Consider the following 23,067-nt stretch of genomic DNA (forward strand, 5'->3'; position numbering starts at 1 on the left):
TCCAAATTACATGTGATAATTATTATGCATAATTCAGTTTGGCTAACAGAACATCACACACATATGAATTAGCTGGGGAAGTCAACCATGCATATCTACCTAGGTCCAAATGAATTGATGTGTATACCATACGTACCCATCTTTAATTAATGGGTCTTTCATACTTCTACGGCTCTCTGTAGTAAAAGTATACATCTTGACAATGTTATACACAATCTGTTTAGCCTACTTCAATGTCTATATTGATATATGCATGCTATTTGTCATCAACTACTACATATACACTTTGCTTACAATTTTATCAAAGTACATATGCAAATTATCTATATTGATTTTACAAATCCACATATTAATCATCTATTTTGGGCTTAAGGAAATTCAACTATTTCTATCAAGCATTCGACCGCAACTACGAGTTGACTGACATTATTGGAGTACTTTATCCGCCACAAGCAATGAACCTCAAATCGGCATAAGATAAGTGACTTCCTCTTATCTTTACGCTCTTACAATTTGAGCTACCGCCGATGCCATGACTATACATGTCTCTATAACCCTTAAGCATGCCTACAACATGTTATTAGCAACTTTACTACAAGTACATGCTACACACATACATGCTTAAATGCACTTTCATGTGACATGCATCTAGAAGCTAGTGACACTTACGACTTAATTAAACATGCTCGGATAAACGACTTGCTCGGGTTACGACTCGCTTGGGTATCGAGTATGGCCACGACTTGCGCTTGGGCCACGCCTCGCATGCTCGCACAGCGCCTACACACTCAACTACACCCAACTTGCTCGAACAACCCAACTTGCTCGATCATGTCCAACATGCTTTACTTAAGCCCCAATTAATGGAATATTGAGTTCTTCTACCATTTGTTGTTCGCAACAAAACGAATTCTTTTCGCATTCCATTAATACGAGCGATAACCAATACAACAAGCATTCTACATATGCGCGTTTTTGTCTCATTGTGTAGGCTAAAAGAGTCCCTTCTTGCTTACGGAGTTCGGGGACTTGTAGGGGCTAGGCGCCTCTCGGAGATTGTTTATGCTTGATGACTTCATGATTATAACTCCCCAACCAAGAAGCTTCTCTTACTCGGGGACTTCGGGGACTTGTAGATACCTCTACTAGCAAGGCTAGTTTGCTACCTCACCAAGCATAAACAACACCCTCATGGGATCCAACCGCTACTTGCATCTTGTAGCCCTATGTTCAAGCTACGCTACGGTATCCGGAAGTCGCAAATCCGTCGCCGGGAAGCCACCTTCCCGGCCTTGCCAAGTTGCCTCCACAATATGCTTCTCTAGACTAGAATAGTGGGTTCTTGTCCCACATCTAAGAAAATGTAAAGGAGAAGCATTCCTTCACCTATAAAAGGAATGTCTCCTCCCACTTAAACACCATTCCAATCCAATCCCATTACATCTCTTGTAATCTTGTTAGGCCGCAAGGCTCAACACACTAGTGTAACATTCAAGTGGACGTAGTTTCCCGCTAAGGCGGGAAACGAACCACTATACATCTCGTGTCACTCACTCTCTCTCTCTCTCTAAAGCTAACTAGAGATCCCCACGGATCCTAACGTTAACATCCTTAGAGTTATATAATTGGGTATATGAACTCACATATTTTTTTATCCCCAATAATTATAAGAGGGCCGGAAGTTCCTCAAAATGTTTAGGTATTGGGGTTCCCTCCTCCGCACGACAATGTGAATTTGAAGTTCAATTTTGAATGTAAAGCTAGAAGCTACGTTCTCCACAAGATAAAATTATGTTCTTGTGTGATTAGAGAAAAAAAAAATTTATCATTTTGTGAAGTGAAGCAGACCAGAAGTTCTGTGTATTTTCTTCATTAATGGAACCAGAAGTTTCCACAATTAATTTTATTGCATAGTTTATCTATTTATTTTTCTTCCCTGCAATTTTTATATTTTGTTATGTACTTTCATTATAGTACTTATCTTTTAAATTAATTTTTTTTTGTTACTCATATGGACCAGCAGTCCTATACCTCGAACATATGAATTTTGAGTGTAATATTTTTGAACCAGAAGTTCAAAATTTCATAGTAGAACCTGAAGTTCTTACAGTAAAACTCAAACCCGAAGCTTTGAGTATAAAATATAAATTAGTTAAAAGTGAACTTGAAGCTTCACTTTAGTCACCTCGAGCCTGAAGTTTTGAGCATCAAATTTATTTGAACCCGAAGTTCAAATTACGAAATTTTAGAACTTGCAGTTCATAGAGAAAAAAAAATATTCGAACCTGAAGTTTCGATTACACATACAATTCATTCATAGTTTATTTGACTTTATGTCAACTCGAACTAGAAGTTTCGAGTAAATTTTCATATGTCGATTGATACATTCTTCTTTATGCCTGCTTAAAGCATTCCACCTTAGAACCTGAAGTTCTAATTGTGCAGACTCGAGCCTTAAGTTTCGAGTGGATATATGGACAATTTATCGAAGAGTTTTAATCTCGGTCAACCTCAAACCTGAAGTTTTGAGGGAATTATATTGACACCAATTTAAAAGTAAGCAGGTATTTTACTATTGGTTTATGACGAATGAGTATGAGTATACCCCAAATTTGTGATTGTGGATTTTGTAATTAAAAGAGATCAGAACCTGTAGTTCCTTGATCCTTAATTACATGAGGACTTGAAGTTCCTCAATGATCAAACTAACTAGATGACCATCTAAAGTCCTTCACTCATAAGTTAAGGTCATGAAGTTTGAACTCGACATTTCGAGTATATTATTTTGGCTAGAAGTTCAAAATGCATTTGATGTTAATCTACATCAAACAACAACACAATAATTAAACGTCATGTTTTACCTGTATAACACGGACCAGAAGCTTCGTGTATATCCTATGAGATCCACTGTTCAATTCTTACAAATTTGATTTCTGTCATTTTCAAACTTATGTTTTGAGTGACTTTCAGGCAATGCAATTTTATGCATGGTTATGCTTATGAGGCTAATATAACAATCATCTCAGATCTTACATATCTGATTGATGGCTCCAGAAGAGCACACATTATTGTCCCTTTGCATTCTGTGCCTCCAATATTACTAGAGATGTATAATCTCTCCGTCTCATAGATCTCATTGTATAGTAAGAAAGCCGATTGACATGGCTATACCATGAAATGCCACCAGAAGTGGATCATGGCAAGAGAAAAATCAGGAGTCAATGTAAATATTGTCCTAACATCCACATATGTGAGGAAATTGTAAATTGGGTGTGTGTCGCCTATGGTACACTATATGGTGGACGATTATCAATCCACTTTCGAAAGGGCACTGGTCAAATTAAATTGCATTGACTAGTAAGAACATTGAGATTCATCTCACATGCCTGATGTCTTTTGCTTATAATAAGCAAAGTTGAAAGCACTATTGTGTTATTCCTCAGATTTATTGTAACCTCTAAGTCCCCATTGAAACTAAATGTTTCTTAATCCGATTATCTAGGAACCTGATGTTCCTTAAGAGGTTGTTATAAATTGAAAAAAAATTGAAACCTGAAGTTTCTTGGATCTCCAATTATATGAGGGCTTGAAGTCCCTCCTCTTTATGACTACACAAATATATACGTGACAGTGAACTTGAGGTTCTCCACGTAATAAAGTTACTCTTTTATTATGGATTGTAGTCTTTAACTCAAAATTTTCGAGTATATCATTTTGGCCAGTAGTTCAAAATGAAGTTGGTCCATTCCAATTATCAGTATTTCACAATTAATGTTTACTGAAGCTAAGGTAACAACCATATCAGGAGTTGTAGATCTTGATCTATGGCTCCAAATGAGCTACTATCATGTTACCGAATTTGAAATATTGTTGCATTATTTGCTTATTATATGGTTGGAGAAGACTTTATGCCATCGGATATATACTGTATCGAATTTTCTGCAGTAAATTAAGGCATATGATGTCATGAACCTGAAGTTCCTTGAACCAAATACACTATTTTGGCATGACCGGTTACTTCATCTTTTGTCTACCATGTTGCATGGAATCACTTACAAGTTTGATGATTGCTAATCTTACTCACAAGCAAATTGTTTATTTACATATTTGCGAGTTGTCACTTTAATGAGACAATCCTCCTGCAATGAGGGGGAGAAATATTGTTCCTAAAGAACGATATGAATTGGTGTGAGATATTTATCCACCGTCTCATTTTGACTTTGAGAAATATCAAAACTAGTGAATTGATAAAAGAAAGTGACAAAATTATATGCTAAATGCAAAGGCATCTGCTTGGGTTAAAGTCCTTGAGACCAACCATATTAATACAAACAATGTAGACTCCATTTGATTTGTAGGATGCAAATGTATCCAATTGACATGGTTCTCCTGAAGAGAATGTCATTAAACAATATCACAGCTCCTAATATGGCTACACATACAGAGGGTGTAAGTACGCCATTCGGAAATGATGTCGTAGTGATACAATGATAAATCAATATGGTTGATGCTAATGGACAAAACATTTTTGACCTAAAACTTGGTTTGGGTTCGCCACCAGCCAATGAATATCTTCACTCCAAAGAAAGTGATAGATTTTTGAATGCATCTTTTGAGCATGGTCATAATAAGACAGTCTTCCCGCCGTTAGGGGGAGGAAAGACTACTGTCATTTGAATAACGGCGTGAATTTGTGTGGATTGTATCCACCAGGTCTAAAGTTTTAAATTCCCAAAACAGGGAAGATTATACAAGCCCTATAATGCTCTATATGAGATTATAAGTAAAAGATCCACATTCGCTACATAATTCATCTATGAGAGATGATTATCCTAGAAGTGACAATGTATGCCCCAGAAGTGGCATGGGTACCCAATATCAATAAGCTTATTATAGCTAATGCATGAATATAAGAATGTGTGGGATCTATGATTGTTGATCATCGATGATAATTTACTTTTGGTAGCTACCAAAAATCTTTAAGGGCTGTATGGACGCTATACCACGTTTCACCATAAATGTCGACAAAGTATATTATTGGCCAAATTGGAAAGAGGCAATTCCAATGAAATTCAATATTTGAAACGTGATGAAATACTTGGACCTCTAACCCTACAAGTTACAAAAGGGTATTTATCAAAAGTGAAGATAAATCACTATGACACAATGTCTATTTATAGAGACATGAGATTATGAATATCTTCCCTTATATGAATGACAATTTTCTATAAGTACAGTGTTACATATAGCTGTTATATTGACGAGAGATTTATGGCACTTTGTCATCGTATATTGTGAAGACACATTGCTAAAAGCGAAATCTCAAAAGCAAAGTGTCATAATAAGTGTATTTCTTATCAAATCCTCAAGGGATTCAAATACATGAATGATTCAAATGCAAGTCCATGAAAGGTTGAAAGAGCCTGAAGCTCACTCATGGAATCAAAGAGTCTAAAGCTAGCTCATATGTACTCATTTCATTCTAGTCAACGAGATCTAAATTGCCTTAATGAGTACTATGACGAGACTACTATCAAATTCGAATTATGATTATAATGTTGCAACATATTCTAACTTTCTCAAAGTTATGAATTATTTAGAGCTCTTGAAGAGCTTATATGAAACATATCAATACACAAAGATATTGATGTGTATGGCTAGGCATGCCATAATGATTTTCAATGTTTTAAGCTATACAAAGTTAAATGTGTCAATTTCTTTATATTGTTTAGTTATTACTCAGTCAATGAATTTGAGCATATGAGATTGTTTCTAACCTTATTATATGAGGTAAGACTTATTGAAAATCGTCTAGCTTTGTTGGTATTGCTTAAACTTTGCAGGTATGAAAATTTGTGATGAGCCCTTATATGCAAAGCACACATGGTCTCACTTCAGTGATAGACACATCAAACCACTATACATGGTACATGTAGCTTATCGCATACATAATTAAGGCTTGCAACAATCAGGAGAAGATTCTCATCAGGGGGAGCATCCAGAAGCATGCTATCTAGGACATATGCGCGTTGTGCTCTTTTTGTCCTTCGACCAAGGTTTTTTTTGTCCCACTGGGTTTTTGTTACCTGGCAGGGTTTTTAACGAGGCAACAATAAGCGCGTCCAATATCATCATTCATTAGTGGACATCCAAGGGGGAGTGTTATAAATATTGTTATTTATATGGCTGTCCACGTAAATACTCATTAATTATGTACTTTGATGCAAACCCTACCTCTATATAAAGGAGGCTAATGAGACTGAATGAGAACACTTCTACTTCCTCCCTACTATTCTCTCTCTATCTTCTCCCTACTATTAGGTTGTTTTAATTTTTACCAGTATCAATTATGTTTCACCTATTCAGTTAATTTTTAGGTACTCAACTGTTTTTAAATTGTTATGTTTTAGATACTCAACTATTTTTAAATTGAAGTGTAATGACGCTTTCTCTTTACAGATAGATTTATGTTTAAGGATATCTCTATTTGTGTTTGGTCCAAACTCTAGGTTACTTGACCTAGTGGTAATAGGGTTTAATTAGAAGAATCTAGTGATTATATTTCCTTGTATGATTCAGACTCTATGCATTGTAATCCTCTATATAAAGAGGCCCTATTATCAATGAGAATACACAGTAAATTTCTCTCAATTTCTGATTCCTTAAAACACGTTATCAGCACGAAATACTAACCCTGAAAACTAATATTCGTAGCTTTCAAACCACAGAAACCTCCGCCGCCCACCTTGAAGCTCTCACCTCCAGAAGCCCAGAACCGGCGGCGCTGTCCCCAGAACCAACCGGTAAATACCCGAACCGGCCCCCGGAAATACTGATATCCTCTCTGCCCGGTTCGAAGCTTTCCTCCCTGCCTACTGCTACCAAACTTCACCAGCAGCTGAAGCCGGACTCCAGATCACCGGAGTCAAAAAATCACCACAGGAACCAGCCTAGAACTACACGAACCGGCCGCCTGAAGTAATTGAACCACCGAACCGCTGCCTACATCATCTGCCCTTGCTTCAGTCAACCAAGCCCACAAGTCAACCCTAGGCCCAGAACTCAGCCCAAGGCCCAGAAGCAGATCCGCCAAGCCCAGAAGCAGGCCCACTAACGTCAGCGTCCAGTCAGCCCTCTAACGTCAGCGTCCAGTCAGCCCTCTGAAGTCAGCATCCAGTCAGCAGCCTACGTCAGCATCAGAGCGCCACGTCAGCAACCGGTCTCCATGTCAGCACCTGCGGTCAACGCCGGTCAACACTCCGATCAACCTTTTTCCGGCCACTTTCCTTTGACTTTTCCGGCCATCTACAGTAACTTTTCCAGTCAAGAATTTCCAACCACTTTTCAAGGTAAATCTTTTCTAAAAGTTCCCGTTTTTGAAGTTTTTTTTTTCAATTTCTTCTTCTTTTCTCGGGGACTTCCAACATCCCTTCTTCTACCCCCCTTTCTTCTTCATTGGGGAGACCAAAAGCCGAACTATGGGGGTTCGTGCTCACTCCAAGCTTGGAGCTTGTAGAGTCCTCCAAACTTAGAATTTGTTGAGAAGAAAACGATCGACCACATACATCGTTGTTTCGATCTAATCCAAAACCCCTCTTGGAATCGGATTTTTCTTGGAAGCGCCTACGCTCAGAAAATTCCTAATTCCTTGGAAGCGACTACGCTCAGGAATTTAATAATTTTTCGTGGTAGCCTTTTTCGCTCCGAAACTAATCCTAATCTTGTGTTGTTTTTCAGGATGAGTTACCTGAACAAGTTGAACTTTGTTCCACTAGAGACAACTGGCGCGGGATACCATAGGTGGGTCCGAGATGTGCGCCAACATCTTAAGGCTGATGGACTTCTGGAAGCCATCCAAGAGCCTAGTCAGAACGTGCTCTCCATTGAGCAAGCTACTACTTTTGAAGCAAATCAAGCTAAAGCCATCATTCTCATGACAAGGCACATGAATGACGCACTCCAAAGTGAATACCTCAATGAGGAAGACCCAAGAAAGATATGGGTTAAACTTGAGCAGCGATTTGGCAACGTTCGTGACTCCCTGTTTCCTGATTTAGAAGTGCGATGGCATATCCTCCGCTTCTGTGATTTCATGTCTGTGCTTGATTATAACTCGAAAGCTCTTCGTATCAAGTCTCTGATGGAGTTTTGTGGCCAAACCATAACTAATACGATGTTGATCGAGAAGACTCTCTCTACCTTCCCCGTCTCTGCCTTGATGATTTCAAAGAATTATCGGATTGATGTGAAAGCAGGACGTATCACGAGGTTTCATGAGCTTATTGGCGCCATGAACGTAGCTGAAAAGCACGACAATATACTTGTGAAGAACTATAATGCTAGACCCATGGGAACTAAGTTTATTCCGGAGTCTAATTGTAGTCACGCCCCCAAGGGAGGACGCAAGGAGCGAAACCCTAAGAGTAGGGACAATTCTGGACGTTCTGGTCCATATTCTCGCTCTAAAGAGGAAGGAAATCGCCAAGAGAGGTGTGCACGGAACCGTGGAGGTCAACGTGTGAAGAGAGAGAGAGAGGCAGAGCCTCCGGCTATGGTGGTGACGCCACCAAGAGTAATAGTCGTCCAAATCATGCACCAAAAGCATCTCGATCAAGGGAGCGTGACCATAAAGATGTTTGTCTTCGATGTGGATCAAGTGGACATTGGGCAAAGAAGTGTATTGCATCCCAGAATGTTGCAAACGCATACAAGCTGTATCGTGAAGCAAGGGAGGCAAATTACATGGAACAAGAAGATCAAGATGGCGATCTCAATCTAAGGGTGGAAGACTACAAGGATCAAGACCCAGAAATTGGCGATTTTGATTAAGTCTTTTTATTTTCCAAGAGATGTAGGCAATTGCCATATTACTTTTGTAGTAGATGCCAATGATATTAGTCTTTCTTCAAAGTAGGCGTACTCAATGTAAGTGTGATGTCTAGAAAAGTTTTGAGATAAGTGATACTTAAGCGAGTTTTGCTCCACCGACATCTCTCTACTCGCCTGGTCACATTTACATTGGAATTACCGAAAGAAGTGAGACGACTACCATTGTTTTGCATCAACTAGTTTATTGAATTAGATTTTCTTTGGTTAAAGAAACGATGATGTAATTCCGTTTGGCTTATTAATAAAAGTTGAGTTCTTTTCTTTATGACTCCTTTTTAATTATGAGCTTTTCTTTGAGGAATGGATGAACTTCAATGTCTTGCGGATAGTGCTACTACGTACACCATTCTACGACATAGGCAATTATTCTTAGAGATGTTGCCTACATATTCATCTGTGACTACGATGGCTGGGCTATCAGGTTTAGTTCAAGGACATGGAATGGCCCAATTCCTATTGCCAAATGGCACCTTGATGAACTTCAATGTCTTGCGGATAGTGCTACTACGTACACCATTCTATGACATAGGCAATTATTCTTGGAGATGTTGCCTACATATTCATCTGTGACTACGATGGCTGGGCTATCAGGTTTAGTTCAAGGACATGGAATGGCCCAATTCCTATTGCCAAATGGCACCTTGATTAAAGTCACTGAAGCTCTCTACGCTCCTAGGGCAAATAGAACCTTATTGAGCTTTAAAGATATAAGAGCCAACGGATTCCATGCGGAAACGCATAGTGAGAACGGAATAGAATTCCTTTGCATTACCTCAATGATTGCGGACGAAAGCGCATCTTAGAGAAGCTTATGTGTCAATCTAGTAGATTTTATGTCACTACAATTCAACCAATTGAATCCAATAATGTCATAAGAGAAGATCTCTTGGATTCAGACACATATTGGCTTTGGCATGACCGACTAGGACATCCTGGTCGTGATATGATGCTCTGTATACTTAGGACTTCACACGGGCATCCTTTCTTCAAAATGAGAAGAAGCAAGAATCAAAAATTGATTCCAGGACTTAGCAAGACCGCAACAATTGCATCTTCTGGCACTGCTGCTGTCTTGGGCAGCCAAAAGGCCGCCCATGTCCCTAGTGATGACGCCAAAAATGGCGCCAACCATGAGCATGACGCCATGGTTGCTCCTCCTAATGGCCATGATGCCACACAAACCAATTTTCATGGCTTTAATGCCATAATGGGAGATGTAGTCACACACTTTGCTTCTAATAACGCTACAGACGCTCAGGCCCAACCGAAATCCTCATTGGTTGCTTCTAAGGCTCCTCGCTCATTTTGCAAAGCCTGTTCATTTGGGAAATTAGGACCAAGACCATCCTACGCAAAGGATCCAAAAATACTCATTTCGTTCTTACAGAGAATCCAAGGGGATATCTGTGGACCAATTCAACCATCATGCGGACCTTTTAAATACTTTATGGTATTGGTTGATTCGTCGACACGCTGGTCACATGTCGCACTATTGTCCACTCGAAATGCTGCTTATACTAAACTCCTCGCCCAGATTATCAGTCTACGGGCTCACTACCCTGACCATCCTATTAAGTCGATTCGACTTGATAATGCTGGGGAGTTTACATCGAAAACGTTCGATGACTATTGCATGTTACTGGGGATTGATGTAGAACATCCAGTTCCCCATGTTCATACCCAAAATGGTCTCGCAGAAGCCGCTATGAAACGACTACAGATGACATTGGTTATGCTCACCAATCTCCCTGTTTCTGCTTGGGGATATGCAATATTGCATGCAGCGACGCTAATTCGTCTACGACCCACTGCAACCCAATCTTATTCGGCGTTACAGCTAGTGATTGGGTACGAGCCTAATAGCTCACACTTACGCATTTTTGGGTGTGCCATTTATGTGCCTATTACGCCGCCACATCGTACTAAGATGGGTCCACAACGACGAATGGGCATTTATGTTGGATATGAATCTCCAACCATCGTCCGCTATCTTGAACCCTTGACAGGCGATCTCTTTACCGCTAGATTTGCGGATTGTCACTTTGATGAGACGGTCTTCTCATCGTTAAGGGGAGATAAGAACACATATGTTCAATAGGAACGACAGGAATTGTCGTGGTCTGTCCCCACCAAGTCTCATCTCGATCCCCGTATCGCACAGTCCGAACTTGAAGTGCAAAGAATATCGAGCTCCAGAACGTAGCAGACACTCTGCCTGATGCGTTTTCTGATGTTGCCAAAGTGACAAGATTACACATACCTGTTGCAAATGTGCCTGCAAGGATTGATGTCCCAAATACTGGACATCACGCCACTCCTGTGACACCAGGAGATGGCCAGCATGGCAATAATGTGGCATCTATGGCCCCAGGTCCCTCAAGGAAGCGAGGTAGACCAATTGGTTCGAAGGATACTCGCCCTAGAAAGAGAGCGAATGAGGCACAAACAAATCCTTTGATCATTGATACTCAAAATCAGTCCCATGAGAATGTTCCGAATTACGGTTATGTCCAAGAGACATCATTGGGGGATGCCTCAATGTCAGAACCTATCCATAAGAACGTAGAGATCTCTATAAATTACACTAGTGAACATGGGACGTGAGAAAGAAGCTCCATCATCATTGATGATGTCTTCGCGTATTCAGTGGCGCGTGAGATTATTGAGACCGATGACATAGAACCACGCTCCGTTGATGAATGTCAACGTAGAGCTGATTGGCCAAAATGGAAAGATGCGATCCAGGCAGAACTTGATTCTCTAGCGAAAAGAAAGGTATTTGGCAAAGTTGTATCAATACCGCCCAACACCAAACCAGTTGGTCACAAATGGGTATTCGTTAGAAAGCGTAATGAGAGAAACGAGATTGTAAGGTACAGAGCTCGCCTTGTGGCCCAAGGCTTTTCACAGTGCCCTGGAATAGACTACGAGGAGACCTATTCTCCCGTAATGGACGTTATAACGTTCCGCTACTTTGTCAGTTTGGTAGTTTCTGAAAAACTGAACATGCAGCTTATAGATGTGGTCACTGCGTATCTATATGGGGATCTAGATACAGAGATATACATGAAGATCCCAGTTGGAATTCAGTTACCCAAATCAAGTGGCTCTAAACCACGGAGCGCGTTTGCGATTAGATTGAAACGCTCACTATATGGATTGAAACAATCCGGACGGATGTGGTATAACCGTCTAAGTGACTACTTGATTGGAAAGGGATATGTCAACGATGAACTACGCCCATGTGTGTTCATAAAGAGGACAAGTTCCGGATTTGCAATAGTAGCGGTTTATTTGATGACATGAACATAATTGGCACCCTTAAAGAATTAAGGGAAACCGCTGAACACTTGAAATCCGAGTTTGAGATGAAAGATCTTGGGAAACCACGGTTTTGCCTCGGTTTAGAACTTGAGCACCGTAGAGATGGTATCCTGATTCATCAATTAGCTTATACCCAAAAGATGCTTAAGCGTTTCAACACTGACAAGATTAAGCCTTCAAGCACCCCAATGGTCGTCCGTAGTCTTGATCCAAAGAAGGATCCATTCCGTCCAAAAGATGACGATGAAGAAGTGCTAGAGGCTGAAGTGACCTATCGAAGTGCAATAGGCGCATTATTGTACTTAGCACACAATGCACAAGACCGGATATCACATTCGCTGTGAACTTGCTAGCTAGATATAGCTCTGCGCCAACTCGACGCCATTGGACTGGTGTTAAAGATATCTTTCGATACCTAAGTGGTACGATTGATATGGGCTTGTTCTATCCCTACAGAGAGAAGATGAATTCGGACCCATCAAGTGCCAGGGAGGCCACACATGGTGGACTGCGTCCCCTCTCCCCAACCCAAAACTATATAAGTGTTTTGGAAGGTTTTGCTAATGCTGGGTATCTTTCTGACCCGCACAAAGGTCGCTCTCAAACTGGTTATGTCTTCACCATGGGAAAGACAGCGATAACTTGGAGGTCTACAAAGCAGACCTTAGTCGCTACCTCTTCGAATCATGCAGAGATTATTGCTCTTCACGAAGCAGTTCGTGAATGTATATGGCTTCGATCCATAGTTACACATGTTCGAAGCAATTGTGGTTTGAGGTCTACCACAGATGAGCCAACAAGCATTTATGAGGATAATGCTGCTTGCATTGAAAAAATGAAGCAAGGCTACATCAAAGGCGACAACACCAAGCACATATCGCCTAAATTCTTCTACAATCAGCAACAACAGAAGCTCCTCAAGATCAAAGTGAATCAAGTTCAATCTGAGGACAATGCGGCAGACTTGTTTACTAAGTCATTGCCCAAATCCACGTTCGAGAAACATGTGGCAAGAATTGGCTTGCGGAAATTATCTGAACTCCCATGATCGTAGTCATCAGGGGGAGGCACAGACATCTGGGGGAGATGTCTACATGTTGTCTCGAATCGTGAAGGGTGTATTGTGCTCTTTTTCCCCTTCGACAGAGGTTATTTTTGTCCCACTGGGTTTTTGTTACTCGGCAAGGTTTTTAACAAGGCAACGAGAGAAGCACTGTGTTTGGACAACACAATGGAGAGTGTTTAAGGATATCTCTATTTGTGTTTGGCCCAAACTCTAGGTTACTTGACCTAGTGGTAATAGGGTTTAATTAGAAGAATCTAGAGATTATCTTTCCTTGTATGATTCAGACTCTATGCATTGTAATCCTCTATATAAAGAGACCCCTATTATCAATGAGAATACACAACAAATTTCTCTCAATTTCTGATTCCCTAAAACAATTTATATATATATATATATATATATATATATATATTTGTTACAAGGGGCCTAAAAGGCAAAAACGAAGAGCAAAGGGAGCAAATTAACTAGAAGACCTATCAGCAGGTCTGTTCATGGACTTTCTAACTCTAGCAACGGAGTCCATATCATTTAAATAAGCTTGCAAGGCATGAGAGGGAGGATCTTCAAATTCAACAGTTCCATAGTCATGGGTAATGTTGTTCTTTGCAAGACAATCAGCAACAACATTGCATTCTCTATAAATGTGTTTCAGAGACACAGATTGAAATTGAGCAAGCATATTTTTTCAGCAAGAGATAAGAGAGCTAAGGGGATGCAACGATATATCACTGTCAGTAATAAGTCTAACCAAGATAGCAAAATCAGTTTCGATCTCCAACATACTAATTCCACAGTTATGAGCTTGCTTTAGACCGTAGTACAGGCCCCATGATTCGACATGAAGAGCTTCCCCAATACCCAAATTGGCTTGGAAACCTTTAATCCAGCTCCCATCAGAGTTTCGAATGACACCACCTGCACCAATTTTCCCAGAGTTGCCATTTCTAGAGCCATCAACGTTAAGTTTAAAAGCACCAACAAATGGTTTAGACCGATTTAGCATATTTAAACAATAATCTGAGGTCAAAGATAGCTTAGCTTGAGCTGCACACCATTCATTTGCAGCATTGGTTATGAGAATATCAGGAGAATGAGGATAAAGAAAACCTGGATCAAATATGTGCTTGTTTCTCCATTTCCAGATAAACCAACAGATAAGCACAAAGAAAGAACTCCACTGAATATCCATGTCAAACTTGGTATTGCTAAGAAGATGAGCTTTAATCCATCCAATCCAACTCATGGAGAACGTATTTGCAACAGCAAGAGGAAGGTTAAAAGAGTTCCAGATAAACTGAATGGCAGGGCAATCTCTAAAAAGATGAACTAAAGATTCAGTTCCAGTATGACAGATGGGGCAAGAATCATCTCTAGTAAGATTTCTTTTTGCTCTTTGGACATTGGTTAAAAGTTTGTCATGACAAAGAGTCCAAACAAAGGTTTTCAATTTAGGGGGTAAATGCATATAGATTTATAAATTGAAAGGCATTTGAGTACAACGTTTTAGGTACTAAACTGTTTTTAAAACCAGTGTAGTGATGCTTTCTCTTCACTAATAGATTTAAATCGAGAGGCAATTAAGTACAACTGAATAAACAAATTAACTGAGTAGGTAAACATTGGGTTTTTTTTTTTTTTGACCGCAAGTCTTCAGAGTTTGGGTGGGCTGAATCTATATAGCCCAATTGATCCTTGGTGCTTCCGCTCCGCCTGGATACAGTGCTTTTAACTTTTCGCACGTGCCGTACAAATTGCGGAGTTCTCACCGCCAAAACGACGCGTTTTGGCTAAACGTGTTGGCTGCCAAAGCAAGACCTACCGCTCCTCTATAAATACCCCACTTCGGCCGTAGAGAACTCCATTTTGGATCTGGGGCCTCTCTTTCTCTCTCTCTCGTCCCCAATCGCGATCCGCCCAAACCCTAATCCCAGATTCTTTGCCGTTCCCTCCCTTCCTCTCTGCGCGGGAGATTGACAAGGATCAAAAACCCTAGCCGCAGTTTTGTTGCGATTTAGATCGAGCTAGGGTTTTGAGAAATTAGGTTTTCTCAGAGATCCGAAACTAGATTTTGGGGCTTTTCGAGTTTGAAAGCTTGCGAGAAATGTCTCGGTGTTTTCCTTACCCTCCTCCCGGGTATGTGAAGAAGGGGATCTGCGATGAGGCTTTGATCGAACCGATTAAGGTATTGTTGAGCATCGTTGCTTTCTGGGTCTTTTGACTTTGTGCTCGACGTACTGTGTTCGATTCGGTTCGTTGTTGATGTATTTCGTTATTGATTTGTGTAATAATCGAAACCCAGAAAGAAAAGAGGGAGAAAGAACAATCCGTATCAACTGTGTGGTGGGAATCTGAAATCGATAACTAGTCTTGACTCCTCTTAATGAAACCAAGTTGGGCCTTGTATAATTTGACTTCCTGGGTATTTAGTTGGATTGACCCCGTTTTTGATTTGGGGTTCTTGACTAGCCTAAGAACTAACCTTGTTACTTTATTGAACTCCTCTGTAGTTTTTAGCAATCGGTACTTGGAGTAATTAGGTCCTTCCCTGTTGTATTGTGTTTGCCGTTGGGAGTGTTGCCGAGAACATTCCGTATGTGTGTAATCAAATTAGAAGCCCAGTTCTAACAATTGCAAACATCCCTGGCTAATGGTTAAGCTGTTCTGCTTATGTGTAGTTAAACTTTCCTGATTTTTACCACTCCTATTGTTTTGACCTCTCAAACCGCTAGCAATTGATTTTGTTAAGTTCATATGATACCAATCTGGTTTCAGTTTACTTTTGCATTCCAAGAAGCACCAGGGTGTTTTGCTCATTGTTATGACCATGGTGTGATGGGACTTTTCTTTTTTCTCAATCCAAATAATAGAATTGGATTTATTTGTGAGAGTTCTTTTTTTATTTCTTTTAAAAAAAGAATCCTTTTGATGACCTATTTTTTTGCTTCTTTTAAAACATTTACAAACAACTATGTTTTTTCATTTAAAATTCTTAGAATTAGAAGAGTAGCATTATACTCTCACACTGCCTACATGTGAACTCCTTTGATTTGCTGAGATTGAGCTTGCACTGTATTGGATTAGGCAGTGAACCTTGAACCTAAGTGTGCGTTTGTTGAAATGTTGAATATTAACGTGGGAGGATTTTTGATACCTACTTGTTTGTATAGTGTTTTTTTTAGGGTAGTCTTTTCAAACTTGTTTTAAAATGCCTTGGTGGTGGAAATGGTAGACACGCAAGACTCTAAATTGTCTTGTGCTTAAGGGCGTGGAGGTTCGAGTCCTCTTCAAGGCAAATGAGAGTTCTTGTAGTTTTTGGTAGGAGTAGCATATCACTTTCTGATATAGGAAACCTTTAATATTGACCTGTTTGTTGAAACTGAGAAAAAGTAGTGATACATATAGATGAGAATGGTCAATTGAAACTTTTCATGATTAAGAGAATGGTCAATTGAATGAATCAATGCCATCTTAGGATGTCGTCTTGTTATCTGAGAATTTGTGCTTGAATGTCTTTCCTCTATGGTTTGTGTTGCTTGCTTGTTATGCAGACGCTTTTGAACTATTCAGAAATTGATGTTACTCTGTATTTTTACAGCTCCAAGGAGAAGCTGAGAAGGCCAAGAAAGAAAAGAAGAGAGAGAAAAAACGAGAGAAGAAAGAAAAGAAGGCTAGAGAAAATGGGGAGGTTGAAGACAAGAAGCACCATCACAAAAAAGGGAACAAAGATGAAAGGCAGCAAGAAGATGAGAAAGTCAGGGAACATGGCAAGAAGGGAGAACGTGAAGAAGCTGAAATTCTGGACATGAGTACCCTAACGGAAGAGCATCCAGTTGGTTCCCAGAATTCTTCTGACAGTACCCTTAACAGCAATAACAGCAACAAAAGGCAGAAGCAGAACTTGTCTCCTGAGTGCAGGCAAAATACCGGTGAGTGTATTTATATTTCTTCCTTAGCTGGGAGAAAGCTGTTTGCCTGTTGTGTTTGATAAGAGTCACATGGGCACTGATATTGTTCATTCAATATGTTATTAAAGGGAGCATTCTTCGTATCCGGTTGCCTCTCCAAAGGCACAAAGATCAAGAAGTGCTACTGAGAGAGGAATTGCCTTCCCGGTTGCCTCCCCACAGGAACAATGCTCCAGAGGAACAGCTTTTTCGGTTGCCTCTCCAAAGGACCAATGCTCCAGAAGTTTCTCCCAGAGAGAAACTGCCTAGCTGGTTGCCTCTTCAAAGAAACAAAGATTCAGCATCTTTACCCAAAGAGGAACAGCCTTGCAGGTTACCTCTACAAAGGAACAAACATCTGGAAGTGTTACCCAAAGAGGAACAACCCTGCAGGTTGCCTCTACAAAGGAACAAACATCTGGAAGTGTTACCCAAAGAGGAACAACCCTGCAGGTTGCCTCTACAAAGGAACAAACATCTGGAGGTATTGCCCAAAGAGGAACAACCCTGCAGGTTGCCTCTTAAGACACAGAAAGAACCACCTGTGCTAACTCGAGAGAAACAGCCTTCTCTTAAAAGGCAAAAGGGTCAAGATGTTCTACCCAAAGAGAAAAAGACTTGCCTGGTGTCTCTCCAAAGGACCAAGGATTCAGAAGTATTACCCAGGGAGAAACAACAGCCTAGCCAGCTGCCTCTCCAAGCGAACAAAGATCGAAAAATAGTACCCAGGGAGAAACAGCTTAGCCAGTTGCCTCTCCAAAGGAACAAGGATCCAGCAGTGCTATCTAGAGAGGAACAGCCCAGCCAGTTGCTTCTCCAAAAGCAGAAAGTTCCACAAGTGCTGCTCAGAGAAGAACAGCCGTGTTCCGTCTCTGGAAGGATTGCTGATGCCTCTGTTCATGGTAGGTGTGAACCTGCTCCTGTACTTGGAAGGGATGAGGGAGAAAAACCCTGTTCTACTTCTGGAATTGAGGGCAAAGAAAACCGAAAAAGCAAGCGAAGAGCATCACAATACATAGAGCTATTTGAGAAATGGGTTGAGCCTCCTCTTTTATTAAGTTTACCACCCACAGATATTGATGATGATCAGGGATGGTTGCTTAAGACGAATAAGAACCCAAACCGTGGGGTTGAGAAATGTGTTGCTGCCAGTGACAGCTTGAGCTGTGGAGACTCGGTGTCTTGGCCATGTGCTCGCCTCTTGCCTGAGGTTGATGTATATGCTTTGCCATATACCGTACCATTTTAAACTTCTGTTGGAAATTTGAAGAGACAAGTGAGGAGCTGAGAGCTGCCGGTGACCTTTGTGCTTCATATATTCTTTATCTTTGGGAGTGTGGAGAGGTTGTTACAGCTCTTGTGCTGTTTTAAGGCCTTCAACGCCCGGAGCAAACTCTTGGTTGGGTTGGAAAAATAGCAACTGTAGAGCTTTTTGAGGAATGAAAGTTTCTTGTGGAGTAGATGAAATTTATTGATGTATTGACAACATTTTCGATTCTTTTATCAGATACAATATCACTCAGTTTTGTCCTTTGCCTATTCTTGTCTCGTATTCTCCTCAATTTCTTGTTAATTTGTAACAAACATCGTGTTCTACGCACTATGCCATTGTGGCGAAGGTCTCTGGAAGAAGAGGGTGTTCGTTTGGCGGGGGGGGGGGGAGTTGCCCAAAGTTGCAAAGGTTGCTCCTTGTTTATATGGAAAAGAAGACCTGTTGTTCTACTGAAAACAAATTAACAATAAGTTGTCTTTGGTTGTCAGACGTATGTCATTACCACCACTACCACACCTTGGGGGCACTAAACTTCGCCGGCTCGTTGCCACTGCGTCACCACATTTGACCACGTCTCCACTCTCCACCATTTAACGATTGTCATTGTTTCTCTTCTTTGCCACCATTCACGCCTCTTATGTCAATCACTAAGAAACATCACCCGTCTATTGCACCACGTATTACGACTCCACCATTGACATTGTAATTTAAGTCGTTTTCTATGTGTGTTTGTCGTCAATTGACTTTGCAAAAAAAAAAAAAAAAAGGTATTTAAAGATTTGCACTAAAACTGTCCACAAAGATTTTTGGTGAGAATCGCATGTTCCCATTTTCTTATTAAATTTTTTCACCCTCAATTAATGATTTTTAAACACTTAATAAACTCAAAGTAATTTTTTTTAGGAAGTTTTAAAGTTAGAAAACATTAAAATTCATATTAAAAAATATATATTTTGTTTAACGTTTCGATGTTCCATCAATTTCAATACACTCTAAGGGGGGTGTATTGTATATGGAATTAGTGCAACTTTTTAAGAAATTTATGGAATTTAAAAGTCTGAGTGTATTCAATATAGACTTTCAGCAGTCCATGAAAGTCTTGGGGTATTCGATTATGATTTTTAAAGACTTTATGAATTCCACCAAAATCCAGAGATATTGAATTAGGACTTTTAAAAATGAAAAAAAGTTCAGAGGTATTCAAAATTTCATTCATACTTATGGAATTAGAAAATCAAGGATTATCATGGACTTTGTAGTGTTAATTATGCATACCAAATTCTAATAATTTTCTAGCCACCAGACCAAAGATTTGAAAAAGTCCATCAAAGATATATATATATATATATCCTATCCAGAGCGATGCCTCGCTCTGAAATTTCAGATCGAGGTTAGGGTTTAGTGTCACTTTTCGGTCTCATATCCACATCTCGACCGTTCAGGTTTTAGGTACTAATGTATAGATCATCTCTATAAAAATTCAGTCAAATTGATGGTCGTTAAGGCATTGATAACTGCCTTAAAGCTAGTATGGTTCAGGTTGGACAGATTTAGTTCGTCCATTGATTTAAACGAGAGTTAGGTACCTTATAGATCATCAATTGGGCTCAAATTTTACAGAGATGATCTATACATTAGTATCTAAAACCTGAACGGTCAAGATATGGACATGAGACCGAAAAGTGACCCTAAACCCTAACCTCGCTCTGGATAGGATCTATATATATTTAAAAAATAAAAAAAACCTATCAAAGTTTTCTGTCTATGCGCAAAGAGGTTGGTTATCTATCATCTCTCTTTCTTGCTTCTTATCTTTTCTCTAATTTTTCTTAATATCAATATTTTTTGATACCTAACTTGTTCATTGTAGTTGTTGAATGTGATTTTTTTTTTTTGTTCAATTGTGATACTTGGAACCCTAATAGCAATAAAAAATGATTTATGAAACCCTAAGACCCAAATATTGTGGTCTACCCCTAAAACCTTGAATAGTGTTGCTATGAAATACTAGGTTTTGTCTTATTAATTAATTATTCTCATCGATTTGAATTTATATCATGGTTCAAGGAAAGCTTGAACAATTGAATTTCGATTGATTGATTATAGATCAAGACATTGATCAATATTTTTATGATATATGTTAATAGGTGAAAACAAAATTGATGAGAATAATTAACCATAAGCATCAAGTGATCTATATTGTATCTTTAAGTTGATTGGGAGATTAGAAATGAGAACAAACTAGCTAGACAGAGTCATAATCATTCATTTGAGTCAAGTTCTACTATAAGATACTTGACTATTGAAGATGCAATGAGTTATTATCTTGCTTTGCATTTGGATTGCATTGGTTGTGTTCTTTGTTTTTTATTTTTATTTACTAGAAAATTTATAGAAGTCATTCATAATAAAGTATATACATTTTCAAGAATCAATAAAAAGTCTGTTGCTAAAATCAATGGTTTTAAGAAATCAATAGCAGTTTATCAACTTTTTAAAGAGTCTGTGTACTTTTTAAAAAGTCTGTCAATTAAAAAAAGTCTGCACAAATCCAAATACAATACACCCCCCTAAAAATCATGCTCAATGAATGATAAGCTTATGAGTCTATGACATAAGAGAATTTCAAGAAAAAGTGGTGTTGACAAAGTTTAACACCTTTTAACATATTACTGCACAACATGGATGCTCCTATAACAAGTCTCATTTAGGTTCTAATTGTCATGTTTAATTTATTCAAGTTCTTCAATACCATATCATTATCAAATCTTATCTATGCATTAAAAAAACAAGTCGAAACCCTAAACCTAGGGTGACGTGCAAAGCGGCGACCGCCAGATCAGATCGCATCCAGCACCGGCCACGGCTTGGTGAGACTGTCCTGGTTCTGGGTTTGCGGAGGAAAGCTCTATACAATCACGTTGGTGGTTTCTGATATGAGAAGCTTCGATCAGATTTCTCTGATCTGGATTTTTGGGTTGTAGGTCGGAGTACTGCTTGACTTCCGGCCGGTGCAGGGGAACGATATGTTGTAGGTCGTTTGTTGATCGTTCTAGATTTCAAATTGGTAGTTTGGTGAATCCGGGTCTGAGAGTTGCTTTGCTTTGGTCTGGGATTGAAGTGTTTCGGATTGCAGCTGAGTGGTTCCGATTTGCAGTTCCGATGCAGTGGTGGATTGGATGGCCGCCGTACCTAACGGCGGTGGAGACAGCTCAACAGCGGTGGTCTATTTCCAGCAATCGGCCGCCAGAGCTGTGGTCGAACTGGATGCCACCGGAGGTATTGACGACAGTGAAGGAAAAGGAGCAGCGTGTTTCTTCTTCGCTGTTTGCTTGGGTTTGGGCCTGGGTCTAGGCTCAAATTTGGGCTGATGGGGCAGGAGAGGCATCCTGCTAAGCAAGACTTGATGTGGGTTTGGGCTCAAATTAAGGCAATCTGGGCCCTAATGAGATTAGGGTATTGAGCCCGTGTGAGGTTGGATTAACTTCTATGAGTCTTCTATGATGTTTCTAGTATCTTGCTTGTACCACAATTGCGTGATTGGCAAGTGGGAACTAGTTGAATGATTTCTTTCCGTAGGAGGCGAGGTTTTTTCATTCTTGTACAGGCTCGCTTAAATCAGTTAAATGTGAGCGTCTCAGATATTTTAATGATCTGTTCTGGCTTAGATAGTTTAATTCGGATTTTCTTGCCGAGTTTTTCTTATGTAAGTTATGGTAAACTCTAGCCTATTGGCTGTTGATCTAATGATATCAACTTCTATTCAAAAAAAAAAAAAAAATTCTTCAATACCATTAACTCATTGTCAGTAAAATATGTTTTTCAAAATGACTCGGCTTCTCTGCTATAACAAGCAGTGCTAGGATCTGCTTGGACTTCACTACCAAGCTGACACGTCATCTAAAATCAATCCAAGGGCCAGAAGTGAAAGTCTCCAAAACACAAACCATATACCACACACAACATATCACTCTCTCTCCCTCCCTCCCTCCACGCCTTCTGCAACTTCATCTCCGATCAATTCCGTCTCCGACCAGAATATAATAGCATTGAAAAGTTAAGAACAACAGAAAATTGAAGTCTCAGCTTAAAGATCCAATACATGAAGCATCTAGAATCTAGACTTTCACCAGGTTTCAGCATGTTTGTTGCACCATTACAAGCAGCACTCCATAAGCTCCACATAAACATCAAGCAAATCAAATCAAAACCGCGAGCCATAAATGACAAATCACCACAACCATAAAGTACTCCCCCAAAATCCAAATGACAAAATCTATGCTGGAATTCTTTTTTTTGGGTGAACAGCAATTATGATTGAAGGGAATCTAACACTCGAAATCAATCTCTCCCTAAGAAGTAAATGGTCAACTGCAGCCAGCGGTACAGAGCATCACAAAAATTAAAGCTATTTTGAGCATTAAAGATACAGCCTTTCATTCTCAGTGAGGACTTTCAATGGTGGTTGGAGAGTAGGCAAGCAAGATCGGAGTCATCTTATGCTCGGACGGATCGCAGATGGCCCCGTGATTGGTTCGAGTTGGGCTCGCAGGATCGGGTGGCGGCTTCGC

The 23,067-nt window shown here is 39.9% G+C and overlaps 1 protein-coding gene across 2 annotated transcripts; it reads left to right on the forward strand.

The window, feature by feature from the left end:
* The first annotated feature begins 15,141 nt into the window (after positions 1-15,141).
* LOC112187776 (involucrin) lies at positions 15,142-18,762 on the forward strand. Of its 2 annotated transcripts, XM_040514646.1 has the most exons (4): positions 15,142-15,461; positions 16,875-17,205; positions 17,313-17,647; positions 17,708-18,762. In XM_040514646.1, exons 1-4 carry the CDS (start codon positions 15,381-15,383, stop codon positions 18,470-18,472), a joined length of 1,512 nt encoding a protein of 503 aa, XP_040370580.1. In that variant the 5' UTR covers positions 15,142-15,380; the 3' UTR covers positions 18,473-18,762. The 2 variants fall into 2 exon arrangements, with proteins under 2 accessions (XP_040370580.1, XP_024182469.1); XM_024326701.2 differs by having other exon boundaries at positions 17,313-18,762.
* The last annotated feature ends 4,305 nt before the right edge of the window (positions 18,763-23,067 follow it).

This window comes from Rosa chinensis, chromosome 2 (assembly GCF_002994745.2).
Source record: "Rosa chinensis cultivar Old Blush chromosome 2, RchiOBHm-V2, whole genome shotgun sequence".
NCBI lineage: Eukaryota > Viridiplantae > Streptophyta > Magnoliopsida > Rosales > Rosaceae > Rosa > Rosa chinensis.

Coding starts and splice junctions, on each gene's coding strand:
- LOC112187776 (XM_024326701.2), top strand. CDS start 15,381: ATGTCTCGGTGTTTTCCTTACCCTCCTCCCGGGTATGTGAAGAAGGGG. Junction 15,462..16,874: donor CTTTGATCGAACCGATTAAG/GTATTGTTGAGC, acceptor GTATTTTTACAG/CTCCAAGGAGAAGCTGAGAA. Junction 17,206..17,312: donor TGAGTGCAGGCAAAATACCG/GTGAGTGTATTT, acceptor ATGTTATTAAAG/GGAGCATTCTTCGTATCCGG.